General features: G+C 40.1%; 1 protein-coding gene across 1 annotated transcript in view; it reads left to right on the top strand.

The window, feature by feature from the left end:
• The window catches only part of LOC130245889 (transcription initiation factor TFIID subunit 4), a 235,191-nt gene that overhangs the window by 152,770 nt on the left and 57,421 nt on the right, over positions 1-25,000 (top strand). The window contains exon 14 of the mRNA XM_056478679.1: positions 10,278-10,400. Within this exon, the coding sequence (XP_056334654.1) occupies positions 10,278-10,400 (123 nt within the window). The remainder of the gene's footprint in view (positions 1-10,277; positions 10,401-25,000) is intronic.

Raw genomic sequence — 25,000 nt, 5'->3', positions numbered from 1 at the left:
TCAGGCTTGCGTTTCCACTACCAAGGGTACCCTTTTAGTGGGCGTGGTGTATGACAGAAAGTTTCAGTCGACGTCATTCTCGCTCGATGAAATGTCTACAATAAAGCTGTACAGGTCACTTACATATCATACGAGAAGCTCTTCTCACAAAACAGATGCTTCATCCACATAAATACTTGTGTAGAAATGTTTATTACTAACTTTTCTATGAACATGAGTGGATTATAACTGCAGATCAACGACAGTGTGAAACAGCCTACTGTAACGTCTGTAATTATATTAAATAACTAAATAAATGAACATATATAAACACATACAGCCCCTTACAGTCTCCGATATGTTACCAACTACAGAAGAACTACATATAGCAGACATTTCTTTAGTATTTAGGTTCAAAACAACACAAAATATAGCCTACAGTCTGTGTAAACCTCTCATCTGTGTCTGTAATCTTCAGCAGCACATGTAGCCTCTGTTAGACAGTAATTCCGTCATTCCCAGTTCATATCAGTCCAAAAGGTGAAGATAATAAGTTAGTTATACATGGCATTTTGTTCATGTTTGCTGATAAATAATGTGCTCCTTTTTTCCGGCTTCTCCTTTGTTTCTTTACCCTTCACTCTCGTGTTTGTCAGTGTCTGACAGGATCTGGTTTCAAAAGCACGTCAATAATCAAGCGCAGGCTATTATCATCAGCTCAAGAAGTTTGTTATTTCAGATATAATGTTAGATGCACAGCGAACGCAAGGAAGAAAGCAAAACCGCTCGTGCTTCAGACTGGCTCGTAAAAAACTACGAGGCACAGGGTAAATCTGCTCTACTCCATGGCTTTGTGGCTATTCCTCAAGACGACGACAAGGTTTGTTTGAGCCCAGATCGACCATGGCTCGTTATTATATGTATAAATAATTCCGCTATAATCTCTCGCTGTGTATTTCAAACATGGCGGGTTTTTTGTTTTCATTCTGGCTTGTTGCGTAAGCGAATGACGTATCTCTGTAAACCAATAGCGTTCAGCTGCGCGTGTGGCTCTGCCTTTTGGTACCCTTTCTCGTGTTTGGTACCCTTTCGAAAAGGGTGCCGAAAAAGTGGTACGGTACGGTATGGTTCGGTTCGCTACGCCTTTTGACAGTGGAAACGGCCATAAAAGCGTACCAAACCAAAGCGTACCGTACCACTCAGTGGAAACGGGCCATTAAGGCAGCATAACCACTGATGAACTATTTCAGAGGGTTATGTAGGTAAAGCTATCCAAACTGTGCATATCATTTAACTTTATGTAAATACAATCATAGGCTCGATCTGAAAACGTAGCCCTGTATACGTTTCTGGAGATCACGAATTATGTACCCAGAAGTACGTATGGCTGCATTTGGTCTTCATATCGAACGCTATGTGGCGGTATGACACCGCTCCTTTTCGCGCTTACCAGCTGATCGATATCTCCATGTGGACGACTTTCCTGTTGTTACCAGTTTGCCCAGCGGCTTACAGCGTACACCGGCGAATTTGAGATGACCGTGACGACGGGGTTTGAGTTTGGTGAAGAATGGTTCCACAAAGCAGGTTAACAAAAGCCAAAAAATAAAATAAACAAGTAAATAACAGGGTGAGAATGTGTTAAAATCTGAAAACCTGGTTAAAATCCAACCCAGGCTCATTCTGAAAACGAAGTCCCATGGACGTTTCTAGAGACCGCGAAATACGCCTGGGAGGTACGTATTTTTGCAGTTTATATTTTCGTGAATCCACAAGAGGCCGCTGTGTGTGCATTTTCATATCTCAAATTTCTCTCGCAAGTGCCGTTCGCGCCTGCTGTTCTCGCGTAAACCCACCAGAGGCTGCTGTCAACTGACCGTCTGTCTGACTGACTGACTGACTGGATGACTGACTGGCCTGCCGACCAATCGACTGAATCGAAAGAAAGCGGCACTCACCTTGTTTTCAATGTTGTTTTAGATGCGATATAAGAATATAAAGAATTAACCAGATACAGTACAAACCACGTGGAGTAATCACAACTAACAAAATACAATTAAATACATAATTTGCAAGCTAGAGAAAACAAGTAGGCAACCATTTTAGCCGCACTTACTTACACTTGTGAACTGGAGTAAAAAAAACTGGTCCATGAACTGTGAACTGTAAAGTTCCTGTCAAGCTCTGACAAGGTTCCATACATCAATAGTCTATTCTGATCATTCCTTTACCAAACGGCTCACGAATCCTCCATTGCAGGGTAGATTATAGCATTATTCACCAGAACATTCACTCAATAAATGGGAAGTGAAGGACTCAGTCAGGTTTGCATTATTTTGTACATTGGTTTCCACATTAATTAAAATAAATTAAACCAACTCGATTAGTTTAACCATTTAGTAGAAAACAGCATGTTTTACTAAAGTTTCTAGACCTACACTGTTAAAAAAGCCATAATTTTGCGGTTTAATTCTGGCAGTGGGGGTGTCGGGGAAAAAAAAGTAAAATAATGGCTGTTAAATTACAGAAATTTACCGTAAAACAATAGGCATTAAATTACAGAAATTTACCGTAAAACAATGGGCATTAAATTACAGAAATTTACCGTAAAACAACGGGCATTAAATTACAGAAATTTCCTTAAATTTACATTTCTGGTCAATTTCTGTAATTCAACCTATTTTACAGTAAATTTCTTCCAGCTGCTGGAAATAAACCGTAAAGTTACAGATTTTTTTACAGTGTAGGGTGCTGCCATCTTGAAATGTTGCTCTGTCTGACGTCACAGGGTTGGTTCCGTTTCCTCGGCTAAACAGATACAGTGGAAGTAAAGAACTGAACATGGAGACACTGCAAAGTCTAATTTAACCCAATGTGTGAAGTTGTGAACGTGGAGCTGCTGCAAATAACAACCTTCAGATGTGTGTCATATATATATATATATATATATATATATATATATATATATGTATGTATTTAATATATTTTTCTTTTTTCCCTTTTAATTACCGATCATTTGATGTGCTTTGGCCCACTCTCTGTATTACACTGCCTGACTGCCTCTCTGGGTTTCAACCACGGTAGTAACAGACTGAACACAGAGACTTGACAGCCTAATTTAACCCTGTGTGGGAAGTTGTGGACGTGCATCGCAGAGCTGCTGCAAATACAACAAATTCAATCATTTAAGTGTCTTCAGTTGTGTATTTTTCTTATTTTAATAGCTTTCGCTTGATGTGGTTTGGCCCACTCTCTCACGCTGATGCAGCAGGGAATTTACATTCAGACTAACGCAGCGATTAAAATGCTGCATGACTTCACGCTTTACTAAGTCACGTCTTTGTGGATTAGGTCAAGACATATTCCCTTTTCAAGTTGATCAACTCGATCTCCCAACATGTATGAAGGATGTAGAAACCTGCCATGAAAAAAACCACGTCGATCTTAGTTTGGTTTGAACACGTAAAGAGGTGATCAGCTGTAGTAGTGAAAAGTGAAAGTACTCGCCCCCATTACGTCAGCACCGGACCTTGTTGAAACCATGGTTTAAATCCATGCAGGCAGTCCAGCAGCGTAATACAGAGAGCGGTAGAGAGTATTAGACACACATCTGATGCTTGTATTTGCACACACACCCACACTCTGCTAGTGTTTAAAGGGAAAGGTGCGTTCACGTTTTACTGGATCCAGCAATTCATATTTGGTATTGTTTCGTGTCCACGTGGATATGAACAGGCAAAAGACTTTAAAAATGTACATTTAAATGACTAGAATCTCATAATAAATGAGTCGAATCTTTTATTAAAAAATCTATATTTTTAAACTAGGTGGACTTTCAGATTTAACCCTCAGCTGGATGTTTTCATTCTCTTAAAGCTGTGTTACACACTGTGTGGAAGGTAGTTTTCAAGAATCCATAACAGGAGCTCTTTAAACGTGGCGATTTGTAATGGCAAGACAGTTCAAGCTATATGTACACATTCTGCTAAACCATTCGTAAAAGAAAGACGTGGGTCTAAAATACCAAAGGAAGCTTCTGTTTTTGTTTCCGCTAATCCTTTAATAAAGAGCAAACAGAGATGTCTGAAGACGACATGTCTGTGTCATACCTTTACACTACACTCAAGCCTAAAGCTGCTTTTAGCAGGTTTGCTGGAGGTAAACAAAGACAACAGCATTGGTCTTCCTTTGTGTTTTAGCTACGTGTGCCAAACGGCATTCTAATGGGCATCTGACACTCCAGACTCTCTGTCTACACACACACACACACACACACACACACGCACACACACACACACACACACACACACACACACACACACACACACACACACACACACACAGTTTAGACTGGCTGTTGAAAACCAAAGCAATCTTTATAACACGCCATTTTGAGGCCAACATCACAGTTCTCTCTGATCTTAACACACACACACTCAGAACTGACTGCATGAAAGATTGCATTGATTGCCCTCATTCAGTTTAGCAACACACACACACACACACACACACACACACACACACACACACACACACACACACACTCACACTCACACACACTCAGTCTCTGTAACACCAGCGGGCACAGAGCGCTTCACTCCCTCACTGCAGACAGACTGTGACGGCCATGTGTGTGTGTGTGTGTGTGTGAGGCCATATGTGGCTGTGTATGTCTCTGTACGTTGTGTGTGTGTGTGTGTATGCCTCGGGCTCTCACACGTCCTCAGAAAGGCTTCTGTGAGCGCGGCTGCCCCGCAGGAAACCGTGACATTACCTGAGGCGCCACTGGGCCCTCTTACACTTCAAAAAGTGAAAAATCACATCAGAGCGTGTGAGCTGACACACACACACACACGCACACACACACGCACATTCATTTATATTCACACCTAAATGGCTCTAAACTATAGAAGCTTATGTTTGCAGCAGAATGAAAGAAACATTCGAAAGAAATTGTAAGGTTTTATCTCACAGTTCAGATCATTTTCATAGCAAATCTGAGTCATGATGTGAGTTCACCCCCCCCACTCCTCCCCAAAAAACAAAACAAAAAAATCATAATTTTTATGAAAGAAGGTCACTGGTTCGAGTTCTGGCTGGGTCAGCTGACATTTCTGTGTGGAGATTGCCATAGTAATCTGCTAGTGTTTACTTTGTTTTGGCTTCTTCGGGGTTAAGTATTGTGATCTCCCAATTGCAACAGAGAAATACTTGGAAATCTCTGTAGACTGATGGCATTTCATGCCGTTCAGCCTTATAATCTTAAAATGTGAACTAAATCAGCTGTTTTGCCAGCACTTTAGACAAGTGGTTCTCAAACCTTTTTCACCAGGTACCACCTTAGAAAAAAATAGTCTCTCCAAGTACCACCATAATGATCGGCATTGAAATACAGTAGCAAAGTAGGCCTAATTAAGCAGCTACAGCACTGCACAGTTCAAAAACGAGGCAGATTAATTCATATTAACAATATTTATTATCGTCAGCCATTTTAAACATTATAAATAGTTTGAACATTAACACTGCAATGTGCGGTAAAAAGGATAACTAAAATGTCAACGTTTAAATTAAAATGTGCTATTAAAAGTTTATTTAAAAAATGACACTGTTCTTATAAAGTAAAAAGAAAACTGCTGTACTTAAATGTAAAGCATTAACATATAGTAGTAGCCTATACATCAACACCTGGAAGTGTTCCTTGGACCTCATAAATATGGGCTATATGTCATCATATTCATATATAAACTCTTTTTGATAAATTTTGAAGTATATGATGCATGTATATATATATATATATATATATATATATATATATATATATATATATATATATATGTATGTATGTATGTATGTATACATGTATGTATATATGAAATATTTATCTTTGAAATCTAAACATTAACTTGTATTTTAGATATATAAATTGGATTTAATATTTAAATTAGAAATAAGATCTGCTTAATGTGTTTGGACTGTGGGGGAAACTGAAGCACCCGGAGAAAACCCATGCCAACACAGGGAGAACATGCAAACTCCACACAGAAATGCCAACTGACCCAGGCCACAGTGCTGACCATTTCAGAATTCCAAGCACAAAACATGATAATTGTGAGGTGTAAACTTCAAAATTCCAAAAGGAAAAAGTTACTCAAACTCGTTTATTGATTCATTTTCATCCACTTTTCTGGGGGCAGCAGTCTCAGGAGAGAACCCCAGACATCCCTCTCCCCAGACTCTTCCTCCAGCTCCTCCTGGGGGACCCGGAGGCGTTCCCAGACCAGCCGAGAGTTATAGTCCCTCCAGCATGTCCTGGGTCTTCCCGGAGGCCTCCTCCCGGTGGAACATGCCTGGAACACCTCCCTAGGTAGGCATCCAGGAGGCTTCCGAAACAGACGCCCGAGTCACCTCAGCTGACTTCTCTCGATGTGGAGGAGCAGCAGCTCTACTCTGAGCTCCTCTCGGGTGACAGAGCTCCTCACCCTATCTATAAGGGTGCACCCTGCCACCCTGGGAAGGAAACTCATTTCGGCCGCTTGTATCTGAGATCTTGTCCTTTCGATCACGACCCAAAACTCATGAGTGAGAGTAGGAACGTAGATTGACTGGTAAATCGAGAGCTTTGTCTTTCGGCTCAGCTCCTTCTTTACCAAAACAAATGATAAATCGACCACATTACTGCTACCACTGCACCAATCCGCCTGTCAATCTCATGTTCCATCTTTCCTTCACTCATGAACAAAACCCAGAGAGACTTGAACTCCTCCACCTTGGGTAAGGACTTTCCTCCAACCCGGAGTTGGCAAACCACCTTTTTTCTGGATTCAGAAAGAAAAGGCAGATTTATGACTTGCATTTGATGCAGGAGAATTTTGACTTTCGGAGATTTTATTTTTCCCCCTTCTTCTTGGATCTGCCTGGGGTTGCTAATAAAACAGATGCCAAGTGAACTGACTGTTTTTTGACTCCCAAATGACTCACTTGATGTGACATTATGTTCTTTCTTGAGTGTGTAGTATGTCAGTTTTATGGTTCATAACAGTACTCCTGATGGCCACCTATGAGACTGACACTACCCAGCAATCTTTGCATCAAGAATAGACGTTTTTCTAACATTTTTACTCTTAAAAACATGTCACTTCCTGTGAGCATTCTTCAAGTTCTTCAGCTCTTGTCCACATATCATCCATCTCTGTGCTAATTTAAAGGGCACCTCTGATGCAAAGTAGGGCTGCATGATATTGGAAAAATCTGATATTGGCATTTATGCGATAAATATTGTGATTTGAATACAGTTTCACAAGATAGTCTGGCGTATGTTTTCTTAAAACCATTGTTACCCAACTAAGGTCGCAAGTTGCATTGTTACAAACATAGTTCGTTGATTTGGCGTTTCCCAAAATCCATCGTTCCAACTAACATTCGCAAACTGCATCACAAACTTGTACGCTTGCAACTACACCTCTAGAGCTGCAGTTAGAAGCATAGTTTCTGGCTGTGTTCTATTCCCTGTTATCCACCCTAAGCCCTATTACTTACAAACATTCCAACATTTAAACTCGGAATGATTATTACAAAAAAAGCATTAAAGTCATCACTCTTGGGGGTAATTTGCTTTCAAAGTATTTTTTCAACCCAGGCTCATTCTGAGAACGTAGTCCCGAGGACGTTTCTGGAGACCGCGAAATACGTCCCGGGAGGTATGTATTTTTGCAGTTTTTGTTTTCGCGAATCCGCGAGAGGCCGCTGTGCGCGCTTTCTCTCGCGCCGTCATCGCGTAAACCCACTAGAGGCCGCTGTCGAACGACCTTCCGCCTGTCTGCCTGGATGACAGAATGATTGACCGGCCAATCGGCTGACCCACCCTCCTCCGTCCCTAAACCCAACCAACGACGATTCACAAAAGCCGTCCAGAAAAAGAAAAGCCCTCGTCTGGTTTTTACCACGTTTTCGGATTTTGACCACATTCTCACCCTGTGACGAACTGGTTTGCTTTATTTTTTGCATTTTGTTTTCTTACCTGATTTCTGGAACCGCTCTTCCCCGGACTCGAACCCGGTCGTCGTCGTGGTCAGTCCCTTTCTGCGCCTCGAGTCCGCCAAAGTACACGAAGAGCTAACCGGACAAACTAGTTGCAGCGGGAAAGCCCTCCACACGGAGGCGAGCAGCAGGCCGGCAAGCGCCGAAAGGAACGGCGTCACACCGCCCCGCAGCGTTCACTTAAAAAAATTAAATGCAGCCGGACGTACCCCCGGCTACGTATTTCGCGGTCTCCAGAAACGTCCACGAGACTACGTTTTCAGAATGAGCCTGGGTTGTATTTTTTACAGTTCAGTTTGAGCAATCTTCATATTGACAATTGTGTTCCCTTCGTAGTGCACTTTGGAAACATTTAGTTCATTTTGAACACAGCCGTGGCTCATAACGAGAGCTATAGGTGACCTATGGAAAGTGGAATATACGTTACATCTCCAAAGCTTGTGAAAACAAAAATATATAGCATACATTAATAGTTTTAATTTATAGTAGCTTAAGCTATTTATTAAGAAATGTTTAATGCTGCATTCGGCCTATATGCTAGAACATTTCTGCAGTGGTTTGAGATATATACAGTTGAAGTCAGAATTATTAGCCCCCCTGTAAAAAATTCAGGGTTCCACACAATTCATTCATGTTGTCCCAACACAAATTGATTAAGTTAACTTAACACTTTTAACAAATTTATGTGGATTGAACATAAAAAAATTAAGTTGTCCCAATAAAATCTTAAGAATTGTTTCGTTTAAGCTAATTTTAAATAAGTAGTTTGAATGAGCAAAAAATATATATATTTTTGAGTGCACAGAATAGAGATGCGCGGATCAGCTGAAATGACACCTGAATCCGCGGCTTCATACTAATCATCCACCCGCCACCCGCCCGCACATATTTTTTATCTGATATATGCATCCGCACCCGACCCGTACCCGATCGTCACTTTAATAATTGAATTCTTTGTTTCAGGCATGACAGGTCACCGTCAGGGCCGGAGCTAACTGAACTGGAGCTCTAGGCAAAAGGTGAACATGCCGCCCTCATACCGAAAGCGAAAACGAGAGACGGGTGTGTGATTGTGCGTCCGACAGCGAGGACCGGGGCGGTGGGGGGATTGTCACAGACGAAAGAGAGAACCAGGGGGTTATCGCGGATGCCGTCCTCTTTATTCTGCCGCCTGGGTCGCCTCTATAGACGCGTCGGCTCTGGTCAGCGTGGATATTAACAGCAGATTCAGTGAGCTTTAATCTGCGCATCTCTGATAGTAAAATAATACGTTAATCGTAAACGTTTTTAAATGAACATTTATTTATAAAAACAAAACTTTTCTTCATTTTCAAATAGATACAGAAAATAAAAATAACACATTTGAGCTTTTACAGAGACAGGAACAAGATAACAAAAAGGGTGCCACTTCAGCTATGTTATGTTTACTTGGCCTTTTTCTTTGCACTGTGTAAAAACAGAATAACCTAGCATCTATTGTGACTGGATTCGGACGATTCCGCCTCGCCTCCAAAACACGGCCAGCTGCACTGAATTGAGCGTTCGCTCGCACCGCGTGCTGTAGGAATGAACAAGATTCTCCTCGCAAGACGCTGCGTTGTGAAACTATGCAATCTTGTTTCTCCCTGAATGACAGCAGATTTTCCTCTGATGACTCCTCTAACTGAAACTTTGAACAGTGGGCTACTCTTGCACTTCATCCATTATTTTGGGCGTCTCATCTTACCATTCTGCAAAGCCCACTCTCTGCTTTTTTGCTGGTCCACTGCCATGTCCCGCTACATCCACCCGCAACCGACCCGCAATTAATCATAATGTACTTCTTTATTACCCGACCCGCGGATTATCCGCAATGCCTGCGGATATAACCGCCATCTGCGCATCACTAGCACATAACCATCAAGATTGTGACACTTTGTTGAAGTCTGTGAGAAACTCACACCTGGGCAATGCACGAGGCTTCATTCTCCATATGAGCGGCGTCTTTATGCTGCCATCACCAAAATGCCTTTTACATAAAGTATTCAACTTTCTCCTTGTGTCATTCCATTGTTATTACGTATAACTAATATTTTAGATGGTTGTTGTTATTTTTATGTTTGTATTGTTTGGGTTTTTACCAAAATCTGCTTCAATTCCATGTCAACAGCTCCTTTAGGAATATTATTCCCAGGAAAAAACATGACGTGTTGACTCTTTATTTCCCCCACTGTATGTTCTGTGCTGTAGTGTTTAACATGATGCTGTTTTTGTGTTTTCAGATGCAGCAACAGGAACTCGCTCAAATGAGACAACGAGACGCAAACCTGACAGCACTCGCCGCCATCGGCCCTCGGAAGAAACGCAAAGTCGACTCTCCAGGAGCCACAACCACAGGCACTGAGGTACAAAACTATATCTATAATAATATGAAATAGGATGATCCTATAAGCACTCAACAAAATCTCATGTCTATAAAGTCTATATCATATTTAAATGGATAGATATATGGGTGGTCAATACATTAGATGCGTGTAATGTATTCAGGACTTGGCCTTCAGTATAAAATAAAAGCAAGATTGTGATTATTTCAATAATTAAAATGCATTTTAAGTGTTTTAAACAGTGTCATTTGACTAGTTTTTGCAGTGTTGAATGTGATTTATGAGAGAATCAGTAACTTTATAATGATTTTGTCAGCAAGCAGTTCAATTTCAGTGAGGAAAATATACTTTGGTTATTTTTTAATGGCATTTGTACACTATTTTACTGCTCACATTAGCAAATTTTATACACTTAGCCAACATAAATTGAATAAATAGCAGGCTGAATTGTATTTTAAGGCATCAAAATATTATGTTAGAGTCTCCTACAGTAGGTTTTAGGGCTGGGCGATATGGGCAAAAAATCCTATCTCTGTATTTTTAGGAGGAATGACGGTATACGATATATATCCGGTAATTTCCCATAAATGGTTACTTGAGAGTCAAAGCCTTTATTAAAACTTTATTAAACAGTTTTTGAGCAAAATATAATTCAAACCCTTTTATTATTACCACTATAATTATAATTCTTATATTGTTTTTTGTTGAAAGAGATATTCAAATAGAAAAGAAATGTTTGGTGGACAAATGCATGTTTTTTTTTATTATACTTTTTGTTAAAGTTGTAATAATTGTTTAAACCACCTACTGTTTGTACACTGTAGGCACACACACAAATCAAATCACGTCTTATAGTTAAATCAATCAATTAAACAAAATAAATAAATAAATAAATAAATACAATGATTAGAATATAATCGGAATTGAAGTCAATATGCAACAGCAGACCAGAACGCAGTGCTAAATGTGTTATAACGTAAATGTAATTAAGAGACCGTCGTGTAGTAAATCCTGAACTTATAATCAGTGAATATGAGGTGGCTTCACTTTCAAAATTCGCTATAAATTCATCCCTTTTTGGCGTTTTTAATTCTTTTGAACACATTCAGGTGCTGCTTGTCAATTTGGCAAGGCTTCTGTGTTCGTTCTTGCTGTCAATTGCGGAAAAAATTAAAAGAGGTTATTAAAAGAAATTAAATTAAAAGGTTTCTGATAAACTACTGTGACAGCTGCAGGCACTGTGTGACGTACGTGCACGCGAGGGGGAGTCAGATTTGTCCGGGGAGTCAGATTTCGATACAACACCGGCACTGCATGTTCCTCCATGTCGCGTCAGTGATGGGTCATTCTTCAACGATTCGTTCAACAAATCTTTTGTATGACTCAGGGGTGAATCATTCATTTGCGCATCCGCTCATTTGTACAAGTGGAGCTTGTGTGCCACCTTGGAGTGGTCTTTTTTTAGTGCAGAATATGCACACTTTAAAAATAAATCCTTAAAATTTACGGTAAAACACCGGCAGCTGTGGTACCAGTATTTCACCGTTAAAAATACTGTACAAACTGTAAAAGTAACTTCTCATTTTTACAGTATACTACCGTATTTCATTCATTTATAGAGGCAAAATGTCTGTGTTTTGAACATTACTACACATCTTTTGTTACACAGTTAGACAGGTTAACACAGCCATATGCAGGTGGTGATGAGGAAGTTACATAATGAAGCAATGCAAACAATTTTTTTTTCAAGCAGAGAAGAATATCAGTGTATAGAAGGTGCTCAGTGTCATTCACACAGCTACTAAACACCAGTATGGTAACACTCTTAAAATTAAAGTCATGAAATAAAAATTGTTTATCAATATTAGATGTAACATAAATCTCTAATGTACATCACTGATGGGGAAACAACTAAAAAGATCCATAGTAATGTCAACAAAAGACATAAAAAGTGATGTGCCATGCAGGGAATTCTGGGAAAGTCAATTTATGGTTATTCGCCGTATATATTAAGGAAACATACTGTTAACCAGGTTATGTATTTTTACTGTAGCATTTTTACAGATTTTTACCGTTGAAATCACGGCCATTTTTTACAGCGCACGTGTGGCCTCCAACCATATCGATATGAAAGATATTGGATAATCCCGCATCACGTTGAGGAATCATATCGATATATCCCCAGAACTCAATATACCGCCCAGCCCTAGTAGGTTTAAATCCACCTAAGATCAGAAAATATTGTCATTTATTAGTTTGAAACATTTTGCATACGAATCAATTCAGTGCTTGAAGTCTGTAAGCTCCTCCCTCTTTCATTTACATTTACATTTACATTTAGTCATTTAGCAGACGCTTTTATCCAAAGCGACTTACAAATGAGGACAAGGAAGCAGTTTACACAACTATAAGAGCAGCAGTGAACAAGTGCTATAGACAAGTTTCAGGTGTGTAAAGTCTAAGAAGCAAAACATTAGTAAAATTTTTTTTTTTTTTTTTTTTTTTTTTTTTGGAGAGAGAGAGAGAGAGAGTACAGTTACTGGTATAGCCAGAGAGGCAGTTGCAGATTAGGAAGGAAAGTGGAGACTAAATAGTTTTTAGTCGTTTCTTGAAGACAGCAAGTGACTCGGCTGTTCTGATGTAGTTAGGGAGTTCATTCCACCAACTGGGCAGATTGAATGTGAGAGTTCGGGAAAGTGATTTCTTCCCTCTTTGGGATGGAACCACGAGGCGACGTTCATTCACAGAACGCAAGTTTCTGGAGGGCACATATATCAGCAGAAGTGAGAGCAGATAAGAAGGAGCCAAGCCAACGGTCACTTTGTAAGCAAACATCAGAGCTTTGAATTTGATGCGAGCAGCAACTGGCAGCCAGTGCAAACGGGTGAGTAGCGGAGTGACATGTGCTCTTTTGGGTTCATCAAAGACCACTCGTGCTGCTGCGTTCTGAAGCAGCTGAAGAGGTTTGATAGAACTAGCTGGTAGCCCGGCTAGCAGAGAGTTGCAATAGTCCAGTTTGGAGAGAACAAGAGCTTGAACAATGAGTTGAGCTGTATGTTCAGATAGGAAGGGTCGGACCTTTCTGATGTTGTAGAGTGCGAATCTGCAAGATCGAGCAGTTCTAGAAATGTGCTCAGAGAAGTTCAGTTGGTCATCAATCGTTACTCCAAGGCTTTTTACCATTTTGGATGCAGTGATGGTTGCTCCGTCCATCTGGATTGAAAAGTTATGGTGAAGAGTCGGGTTGGCAGAAACTTCAAGCATTTCCGTTTTCATGAGGTTAAGCTGGAGATGATGATCTTTCATCCAGAGTGAAATGTCTGACAGGCAGGCTGAAATGCGAGCTGGAACCGAGGGATCGTCAGGGTGAAAAGAGAGGTATAGCTGGGTGTCATCAGCATAGCAGTGGTAGGAAAAACCATGTTTCTGGATGACTGTTCCTAAAGATGCCGTGTAGATAGAGAAGAGAAGTGGCCCAAGAACAGAGCCCTGAGGTACCCCAGTGTTTAGATGCTGTAGGTTGGACACTTCTCCCCTCCACGACACCCTGAATGACCTGTCCGAGAGGTAGGAACTGAACCATTGAATAACAGTGCCTGCGACGCCCAGTGACTCAAGCAGACCCTGCTCTTATTGGTCAGCTGGTCAAGTCTGATTTGATTGGTCTTGTTTCTGTGTGTGAAATGAAACGCTCATTTGAGAGTGGTCATATGTTGTGGCGAGGCGGGATTATGCAATTATAATTCTGGATTATGCACCGAAATAGAAAGATTATACATTTATATTCACGTGAAATATCAGGAATTAAATTACAAAATTTCAACTATTTTATACATTGTTTCTCTTGAATTTTGCTCTTTATTAATTGTTATTAAATATTTTCCCTAACATAAATTTGGCTGTACTAGTTTTTGAACCGTTTTCATAAGTTATTTTGTTAGATAAGCTCCAGATTTGGCTTTGGTGCTGACTAATCTGAAGATTATTCACAAATATAATATTGTAACGCATCCTGCAGCAAATATTAACTCAAATGAGAGATTTGTGAGGGGTGAATTCATATATGCTGAGCATTTTAACAGAATAGAATAGAATAATAGATGTTTATTGTCATTGTCACAGCTACAATAACGTTTAAAAGAGCTCTCCATTTGTTGTAATGTGAGTGAGCTCGGGTCCCAGATCTGAAAAATACTCCGCCGAGGGTTTTTCCCCTGCAGTGTTTATCCAGTTTTCCCTCAGCGGTGAACAGGACGCTCTGCACTTCTGTCCTCAGTGCTGCTCCACATATGGCCACCAGCTCTGCTCTGCATTACGCAGGATTACGCATACACACTGGAGACATGCACAAACGGCAGTATTATATTTCCTCGACATGCTGTTGTACATGAAGTCATTGGGTTTATCCGCATCTGGTGAATGTTTAGCTTTGCTCTCGCCGCCTGTTCGTTTTCCTTCACGCATTCTGAGTAATGTTTGCGTACGATAAACCGGAAAAAAACACTTAGTGAATGTCAGCTGGTCATTTTAAAAACCTGCCCGCTGATATGTGTGTGTGTGTGTGTGTGTGTGTGTTTTCTCAGTAAACACATCCTCAGTGAAAGCAGGCCTAACTAAATAAATGCGTTACTTCTGCTCCGTGAACAGCATCCTGACCTCTTTCACTTTATAGTAATCGTTCTGACGTCAACAAGAAGCATGAAATGTGTCTGAACACACACAGAAACTGCGCTTACGAGAGGCGTTCACACTCTATATGCAGGCTTTATTTGGATCTTTTTCAGCAGTATGACAAATTAAATTAAAGCATGGAAGAAATGATTTCAAAAATGCTCACCAATGCTGTTTTTATAAAAGACAAACTGTAAAATAGTGAAATGTTATTGGAGTTTAAAATAGCTGTTTTTTATGTAAATATATGGTAAACTTTAATGTATTCCTATGATGCTAAGCTGCATTCTTAGGCAGGGCAAGTTTATTTCTATTGCACATTTCATGCACAATGGTAATTCAAAGTGCTTTACATAAACCTGAATAAAAGAAACAAGTATAAGAAAATAAAAACTAATAATACAAGTGATTAAAAGCAGGTAAACACAGTAAACAGGTTATAAAAGAATGAAAAAGAAAAGAAAGACATAATAGTGCGATCTGTCGGACGTAGCACAGTGCTCATTCAGTAAAGGCACAGCTAAACAGATGTGTTTTCAGTCTTGATGTGAATGTGCCTAATGTTGGAGCACATCTGATCATTTCTGGATGCTGATTCCAGCAGCAGGGGGCGCTGTTAGTAGCTGAAGGCTGATTCACACTGCTTTGACTGAACTCTTGGAATTTTAATTTATTTGATCCTAAAGATCTGAGTGATCTGTTAGGTTTGTATTCAGTGAGCATATCTGTAATGTATTGAGCTCCTAGGCCATTTAGTGATTTATAGAGCAGTAATAATACTTTAAAATCTATTCTGAATGTAACTGGGAGCCAGTGTAAAGACCTGAGGACAGGTGTGATGTGCTCTGATTTCCTGGTTCTGGTCAGAATTCTGGCAGCAGCGTTCTGGATGAGCTGTAACTGTCTGACTGTTTTTGGGGAGGCCAGTGAGGAGGCCGTTACAGTAATCCACCCTGCTGCTGATAAAAGCATGAACAAGTTTCTCTAAGTCTTCACTGGAAACAAAGCATCTAATTCTTGCAATGTTTTTGAGATGATAGTATGCTGATTTACTGACTGCTTTGACATGACTACTGAAACTCAGATCTGACTCCAGAGTCACACCAAGATTCTTGACTTTATTTTTTGTTGTTTGACCCTTAGAGCCAAGGTATGCATTCACTTTGAGAGCCTCATCTCTGTTCCCAAACACAATGACTTCAGTTTTCTCTTTGTTTAACTAAAGACAGTTTTGGCTCATCCAACTTTTCATTTCATCAATACATTGGCAGAGGGTGTCAATGGGGCTGTAGTCATTAGGCAGTAAGGCTAAGTAGATCTGAGTGTCATCAGCATAGCTGTGGTAGGAGATTTGGTTCTTTCTCATTATTTGGCTCAGAGGGAGCATATAAAGGTTGAACAGGAAAGGTGCCAGAAATCGAGTCTTGTGGGATTCCACATGTCATGGGTGTCCACCTCTACCTATGGTCACCTATACTGACATAGTAACCTCTCCCTTAAAGGTACAATCGACAGCAAAGTATGCTGTGACCGACATTGTCAAATGCAGCACTGAGGTCAAGCAATACCAGCACTGTTAGGCCCGATTTATACTTATACATTTTCAGTTTTGAAGCGCATAAGTTTTGCAACGGTTACACCTTCTGTCCATGCTACGCTGAAGATTTCGAGCACCGAAACCGGAGCTTTTTGAAAACACTGAAGAGCCCGTTTTCATTTTAAAACGCTGCTACTGCTTTGTGTCAGTGTGGAGGGGGGAAAATGGAGACATCTGAAAACAGAGGCGTGGCTGCAGACATTCACCTCTCTAATAGGGGCTTTTTCCACAATATTAAGCAGCCTACACACAGTTCAGTCGTGCGTCCCCTCCGTTCAGACTTCACAAAATTGATATGGAAAACAAACTTCTGAGGACACGCCAGGTAAATATTCAAAAGCAACAGTGTACAGTATAACCTCGTTCACATCACCCTGCTACGTTGTTTCAGTATCTTAACAATAAAATGAAGACATGATATAAGAAGCTGCCTATTTTCATTTTGATATTAACAACTTAACAAACACTAAAATGTTAAGTTATCGTGTAGCTGCATATTTATATGAGCGTCATCTTCACTGTATGCATATTTATAACAAAACACAGCCTATACCAAAACTGCCTACTTTTATTTTCAGAGAAAAATACAAAACACACCATCTCTTTAATAATCAGTTTTAATAATTAATAATGCCCATTGTAAAAGTATAACATACAACAAGTTTATATAATATAGGAAATAAAGGCAAGCAATCAGTCAAATGTGTAAAATCAGTGTCCGCGGTTACATAAATTAATATAATAACCTATCTTTGGGCTCCGCCAAAACACATTACCTGAGAACAAGTAATAGATTCAAAAGACAGAAGTCTGGGAATATGTTGTTAGATAGAGACAAGATGAATTAAATATCACGTTTAACAAATATAGTGAGATTAGATGCACCGGTAGATCCTTGATGAACAGTCCGATGTGCGTTTTCCGCAGTGTAGTGTGGACTCAAAGTTGTTCAGAAACGCTAGGTAAAACGCCAGTTTGGACGTGGATCTTTTCATTCTCAAACACTGTTTTAAAACTACTATTAGTGTAAACGGGGCCTCAATTTGCCTGAATCTGTATTTAGGCGGAAAGCGTTGATAATCTTCGTAAGGGTGCTCTCTGTACTATGATGTGCTCGGGAAAAAAAAATCACTCTGGATGCCTCGCACCCAGCACACTACCTGTTCGAACTGTTACCGTCTGGTCGTGTTTCAGAGCACCAAGCACAAAAACAGCCAGACACAGGAAAAGTTTCTTTCCTCAGGCTGTCTACCTTATGAACAGTTAAATATTCCCCTACTGTGCAATAAATATGTGCAATACTTTCTCATACGCACTTGTACACAGCACCTTATTTCAATATACAAAGCAATACTTTCTCCATTCGCACTTGTACACAGCACCTTATAACCTGTATATTTATAACAATCTGTACATACAACTCAACATCCAGATTTCTTGACTAACCGCATCTGTTTAATGTTTATCTTTTATTTTTCATATTTATTTTGTGTTGTCACTTGTCACTTTATGTACACTGGAAGCTTCTGTAGCCAAAACAAATTCCTTGTGTGTGTGAAGCACACTTGGCAATAAAACTGATTCTGATTCTGAAACCAGATTGAAAATTGTCTGAGCATCCTTTAGAGCTTAAGAACTTGTTAACCTGGTTAAAAACAACTGTTTAGCAACATTTAGCACTACTTAGCACTATTACTAAGTGCTAAATTTAATTGTTTTTGTAAAATTCTTGGTTGTTTTGTTTACACCATTGTACACCATACAGTTAAAGTCTGAATTATTAGCCCTCCTGTATATTTTCCCCCCAATTTCTGTTTAACAGAGAGACGATTTTGGTCAACACATTTCTAAACATAATAGTTTTAATAACTCATTTCTAATAACTGATTTATTTTATCTTTACCATGATGACAGAAAACAACCCAGGCTCATTCTAAGAACGTAGTCCCGAGGACGTTTCTGGAGACCGCAAAATACGTCCCGGGAGGTACGTATTTTTGCAGTTTTTGTTTTCGCGAGTCCGCGAGAGGCCGCTGTGTGCGCTTTCTCCCGCGCCGTCCTCGCGTAAACCCGCTAGAGGCCGCTGTCGAACGACCTTCCGCCTGTCTGCCTGGATGACAGGATGATTGACCGTGCGACCGGCCAATCGGCTGACCCACCCTCCTCCGTCCCTAAACCCAACCAACGACGATTCACAAAAGCCGTCCAGAAAAAGAAAAGCCCTCGTCTGATTTTTACCACGTTTTCGGATTTTGACCACATTCTCACCCTCTGACGAACTGGTTCGCTTTATTTTTTGGATTTTGTTTTCTTACCTGATTTCTGGAACCGCTCTTCCCCAGACTCGAACCCGATCGTCGTCGTGGTCAGCCCCTTTCTGCGCCTTGAGTCCGCCAAAGTACACGAAGAGCTAACCGGACTAACTGGTTGCCACGGGAAAGCCCTCCACACGGAGGCGAGTGGCCGGCCGGCAAGCGCCGAAAGGAACGGCGTCACACCGCCCCGCAGCATTCGCTTAAAAAAATGAAATGCAGCCGGACGTACCCCCGGCTACGTATTTCGCAGTCTCCAGAAACATCCACGGGACTACGCTTTCAGAATGAGCCTGGGTTGACAGTAAATAATATTTCACTAGATATTCTTCAAGACACTAGTATTCATCTTAAAGTGACATTTAAAGGCTTAACTAGGTTAATTAGGGTAAAGTTAGGGTAATTGGGCAAGTCATTGTGTAACAGTACAATGTAGACAATCCAAAACAAATATTGCTTAAGGGGGAAATAATAATGACCTTAAAATGGTGTTAAAAATATTAAAAACGGTTTTTATTCTAGCCGAAATAAAACAAATAAGACTTTCTTCAGAAGAAAAAATATTATAGGAAATACTGTGAAAAATCCCTGAATCGGTTAATCATCATTTGGGAAATATTAAAAAAATCACAGGAGGGCGAATGATTTTGTATATCTGACCAGCACTCACAATGAGTAAAACAGAGAAAAGCAGTCCAGACGGAGGGAGAGAGGGAGGAATGTGGACTTATTTTGACTTTATTTCCAGCTCTCCTCATTTCTTCATTTGGGCTGGGGCTGTGCGCCGGCCCGAGGCGTTTTCTTTCTTTCTCCAGAGCAAAGCAAAGTGAATGTGACTTTTGTAAGGGGGTCACGGAGTGGCTGCGGGCTGTGGCTCCTGCGCGTTTGACTCTGGGGCTGGGCTGAGATCTCATCTGTGTGTGTGAATGTGCCGTGGGCCGCTGGCTCAGGGTGAACTGCACCGCTTCACTCGCGTTCCTCTGATTGTCCGAGTGAGTATCCGGACTCTGTTCTGCTGCGTTAATCCCAAACAAAAGCCTCTCAGTGTCCGGAAACAGCCACCAAACCGAGAGGAGATTATGAGAGAGATGCTAAAGGAGCGCTTTAAAGCAGGGATAATACTGTAAACACAATCATATATATATATATACAAGTGAAGTCAAAATGATTAGCCCTCCCTTTCTTTGTCAATTATTTCCTAAATACTGTTTAACAGATTCTGATATTTTTCACAGTATGTCTGATTATATTTTTTCTTCTGAAGAAAGTCTTATTTGTTTTATTTTAGCTAGAATAAAAACAGTTTTTCATTTTTTTAAACCCATTTTAAGGTCAATATTATTAGCCCCCTTAAGCAATATTTGTTTTGGATTGTCTCCAGAACAAACCACTGTTATACAACTTGCCTAATTAGGACTTGCCTAATTATCATTACTTTAACCTAATTAACCTAGTGAAGCCTTTAAATGTCACTTTAAGCTGTATAGAAGTGTCTTGAAGAATATCTAGTCTAATATTATTTACTGTCATCATGACAAAGATAAAATAAATCAGTTATTAGAGATGAGTTATTAAAACTATTATGTTTACAAATATGTTCTTCTTTCCGTTAAACAATAATTGGGGAATAAAATACAGGGGGGCGAATAATTAAGGAGGACTATTAATTCAGACATCCATATATATATATTTATATATACAATATAGGTGAATACAGCAATAATACAATAAGTGAATACAGCAATTAATAAATACAATAATTTCCATCAAGAAAATTACTAACATTGCAATGTGTTTTAAAAAAGAAGGAAAATACCTGAAAAAGTGTATATATAAAGACTTCAGATGCAAAAACCTCTAAGTGCCATCTGAATTTTTCTCCTAAAATTAGCATTTTTCTCAAGCTCCTATGTATAAGTTGGGTATTTTCCCTTTTATGTCAATTAATATGTTATTTTCATTGCCTTTAATGTGAAATAAGTGAACATAATTAAAAGAGTCCCAGAAAAATGGCTATTTTAGAAGACATTTTCAGATGGCACTTTGAGGTTTTTGCATCTGAACTCTTCATTTATATATATATTACACAATTGTTTTCATATTTTATTTGGAGCCTAAAAATCATAGAAAAAATGGTTTATTCATTACTTACATAAAGCTATTCCATTAAATTTCACATTTTATTTTCACTTAACTCATAACTAGGCCCACATGAAATCTGTGCGTGTTTTTAGCCCATCATTGAGTCTATGTAGTTACTTGTGTAAATGTGTGTAAAATTATATTCATTTAGTCTTTAAATTGATTTCACTAATATTATTGTGATATAATAAATAATATTGAGAATTAAATGGAATATTAGAATAGTAATATGAAAATGTTCATTTAATTTATTTACTATACAGTTTGTAAAGTAATATGTTGTCTTTTAGTAGAGATATTATATGAGAGACTTGCTTTGTTTACCAAATAAATGGATAAGTGAATCTAAATAGATTTGCATTGTAAACATGTATTATTTTTTATTTTATATATTAAGTTTATATATAAGCTTAATATATAAATGATTTATATGTAAATCTTATATATTAATTTTTTAGTTATGGTGCTAAAATCATTCCGCATAAATCCACAGACTTTACTAAATTCTCATCAGAAATAGTGTTTCAGTGTTTTCAGTGTTTGAACTTTCAGCAGTGAAACTTAAACCACGCTGAACTAAACTTAACTGAAATTCAACTCAGGATCTTACTAGAACTATGTTAAGCTGCTTTGACACAATCTACATTGTGAAAAGTGCTATATAAATACACATGAATTGAATTGAATTGAACTGAGTAATAGAAAAACATGTCCGCAGATTCTGTCTGGCCCTCCTTATAGCTTAACTGACTTATGAATACATTAATATGAATAAAACTGAAGTTATTTTATAGGCATTCAAAAAAACTAAAACTATCAAAAAAAGGCAACTCCAGTTAATAAAACGAGTAAAATTTAAACTAAAATCTAACAGAACATCTAAACTTAAGGGTGGCGCAGTGATTAGCACTGTGGCCTCACAGCAAGAAGGTCGCTGCTTCGTCTCTCGACTGGGTCAGTCGGCGTTTCTGTGAGGAGTTTGCATGTTCTCCCCGTGTTGGTGTGGGTTTCCCCCACAGTCCAGACACATGCGCTATAGGGGAATTGATTAACTAAATTGGCCGTAGTGTATGAGTGTGTGAATGTGAGAGTGTGTGGGTCTGGGTTGCGGCTGGAAGGGCATCCACTGTGTAAAACATATGCTGGAATAGTTGGTGGTTCATTCCGCTGTGGCTACCGCTGATTAATAAAGGGACTAAGCCGAAAAGAAAATGAATGAAATGAAATCTAAAGCTAAAGACTACAGTAGTGTCTCAGTTCTACTAGAATACTCCTCCATCCCTGATTTGTAGTTTTATAATTTATCAGAGTCGCGCTGCTGTGAAGAAATGTTAAAAAACAAACAAACAACCAATCAAAATAATAATGAACATCTAAAGAAAAGAAAAGAAAAGTCATTGTTCTTCTCCAGGGGGAACGGTGACTCAGTGGTTAGCACTGTGGCCTCACAGCAAGAAGGTCACTGGTTCGAGTCTCGACTGGGTCAGTTGTCATTTCTGTGTGGAGTTTGCATGTTCTCCCTGTGTTGGTGTGGGTTTCCTCCGGGTGCTCCGGTTTTCCCCACAGTCCAAACACATGCGCTATAGGGGAATTGATGAACTAAATTGGCCGTAGTGATTAGTGTGTATGGGTGTTTCCCAGTACTGGGTTGCGGGTTAAAGGGCATATGCTGCGTAAAACATATATTGGTGGTTCATTCCGCTGTGGTGACCTCCGAAGCCAAAGGAAAATGAATGAATGAACGTTCGTCCCGAGACTATTGCCGAATGCTTCAGATGATTTAATAGACTCTTCATTTTGAATGACGTTTTGTTTGAGCTAGTCATTTTCCTAGTCATTCGTAGTGCATATGCAGGAGCTTTTTTGACGTTTGATTGCATACTTTGGTGTTTTGTCAACTCTGAGCACATTGTTAGGATAACTATAGTCTCACATGATAGTTTAAGAGTAATTTAATGGTCGCTTTAGAAGTTTTGACAGCCTCTCGTCGCTGTAATATTCCTTTCATGTTTCACAGAAGAAAGAAAATGATACGCTTTCTGCATCGACATGCGGATTTCTGCATTTCTGGACGAACCGCTGCTTTACAGAGATCTCATTTGTGATGTTTCTGTCCTGTGGGCTGGCCGTGGGAGCATGTGTGTGTGTGTGTGACTGAAATCAGGTAGCGCTGGTGGCGGGTGTTTTTTTCTCCTCTTCACCCCTCCTCTGCTCTCGTCTGGCCAGGCTGTGGACTGCCGCAGGGCTGAACCTGATAGCCCGTGTTGAGCGTAAATTCTGTCTCCATCCTGAGCCGGAGAGAGCAAACAAAGAGGCCTTACAGCGCTCCGAGGGATAGATTAGAGACAGGGGCCCCTAACTGGCCCTCGCTCGGGGTCATTGCTCAGGCAGGAGCCACAGTAACAAACTCTTTCCTTTCCTTTCTCTCAGCACACACACACACACACACACCAGCTTTTGAAGTGCAGCACAATGATGCTGTGTGTGTGGACATGAGAAAAAGAACGTGTAAATGAGTTACAGTGAGTGCAGTTTAGTGCACAGGTGCAGGAAATGAGCCACCAAACCCTATGATGTCATTTCCTTGGCCATTTGTTACAGGTCGACATGTGTTTTACTTTAACCTGCTTCGCAATGCCAGATTGCATGTGTGTAATGTTTTTGTAGTTGACTGTGATGACATGCTTCATACTTACTTTACATCATTTACTTGTATGGCTATGGTGTTTCTAGAGTATTCTAGGCAGTTTTTAGGGTGCTGCTAGATCTTTTAATGGTTGCCAATGTATTTCTAGGGTATTCTAGATAGCCACTAGGGCATTGCTAGGTGTTTGGTGGTTGCCAGGAGTGTTTCTAGGGTTTTCTAGATAGCCACTTGGGCGTTGCTAGGTGTTTGGTGTTTCCCAGGCATGTATCTAGGGTTTTTTAGATAGCCACTAGGGCATTGCTAGGTGTTTGGGTTATTGCCAGGCATGTTTCTAGGGTTTTCTAGATAGCCGCTAGGGCGTTGCCAGGTGTTTGGTGGTTGCCAGGAGTGTTTCTAGGGTTTTCTAGATAGCCGCTAGGGCGTTGCTTGGTGTTTGGAGTTTGCCAGGCATGTTTCTAGGGTTTTTTAGATAGCCACTAGGGCATTGCTAGGTGTTTGGGTGATTGCCAGGCATGTTTCTAGGGTTTTCTAGATAGCCGCTAGGGCGTTGCTAGGTGTTTGGTGGTTGCCAGGAGTGTTTTTAGGGTTTTCTAGATAGCCACTAGGGCATTGCTAGGTGTTTGGTGGTTGCCAGGAGTGTTTCTAGGGTTTTCTAGATAGCCACTTGGGCGTTGCTAGGTGTTTGGTGTTTGCCAGGCGTGTTTCTAGGGTTTTCTAGATAGCCACTAGGGCATTGCTAGGTGTTTGGGTTATTGCCAGGCATGTTTCTAGGGTTTTCTAGATGGCCACTATGCCATTGCTAGGTGCTTGCGTGGTTGCCAGGATGTTTCTAGGGTTTTCAAGATAGTCGCTATGGCATTGCTAGTTTTTGTTTGGTTGCCAGGGTGTATCTGGGGTATTCTAGATAGTCACTTGGGCATTGCTAGGTGTTTGGGTGGCTGCCAGGGTGTTTCTATGGTTTTCTAGATAGTCACTATGGCATTGCTAGGTGTTTGCGGGGTTGCCAGGATGTTTCTAGGGCTTTCTTGATAGTTGCTAGGGCATTGCTAGATTTTGGGTGGTTGCCAGGGTGTTTCTATGGTTTTCTAGGTAGTCACTATGGCATTGCTAGGTGTTTGGATGGTTTCTACGGTGTATTTAAGTATTCTAGACAGTCACTAGGGCATTGGCGGGTTTTTAAGTGGTTGCCAGGGGGTATCTGGGGTATTCTAGATAGTCACTTGGGCATTGCTAGGTGTGTGGGTGGTTGCCA

The sequence above is a fragment of the Danio aesculapii genome, chromosome 18 (assembly GCF_903798145.1).
Source record: "Danio aesculapii chromosome 18, fDanAes4.1, whole genome shotgun sequence".
NCBI classification, from domain to species: Eukaryota; Metazoa; Chordata; class Actinopteri; order Cypriniformes; family Danionidae; genus Danio; species Danio aesculapii.
Note: the sequence above shows the minus strand (reverse complement) of the source record. Positions and strands in the feature narration are given on the sequence as shown.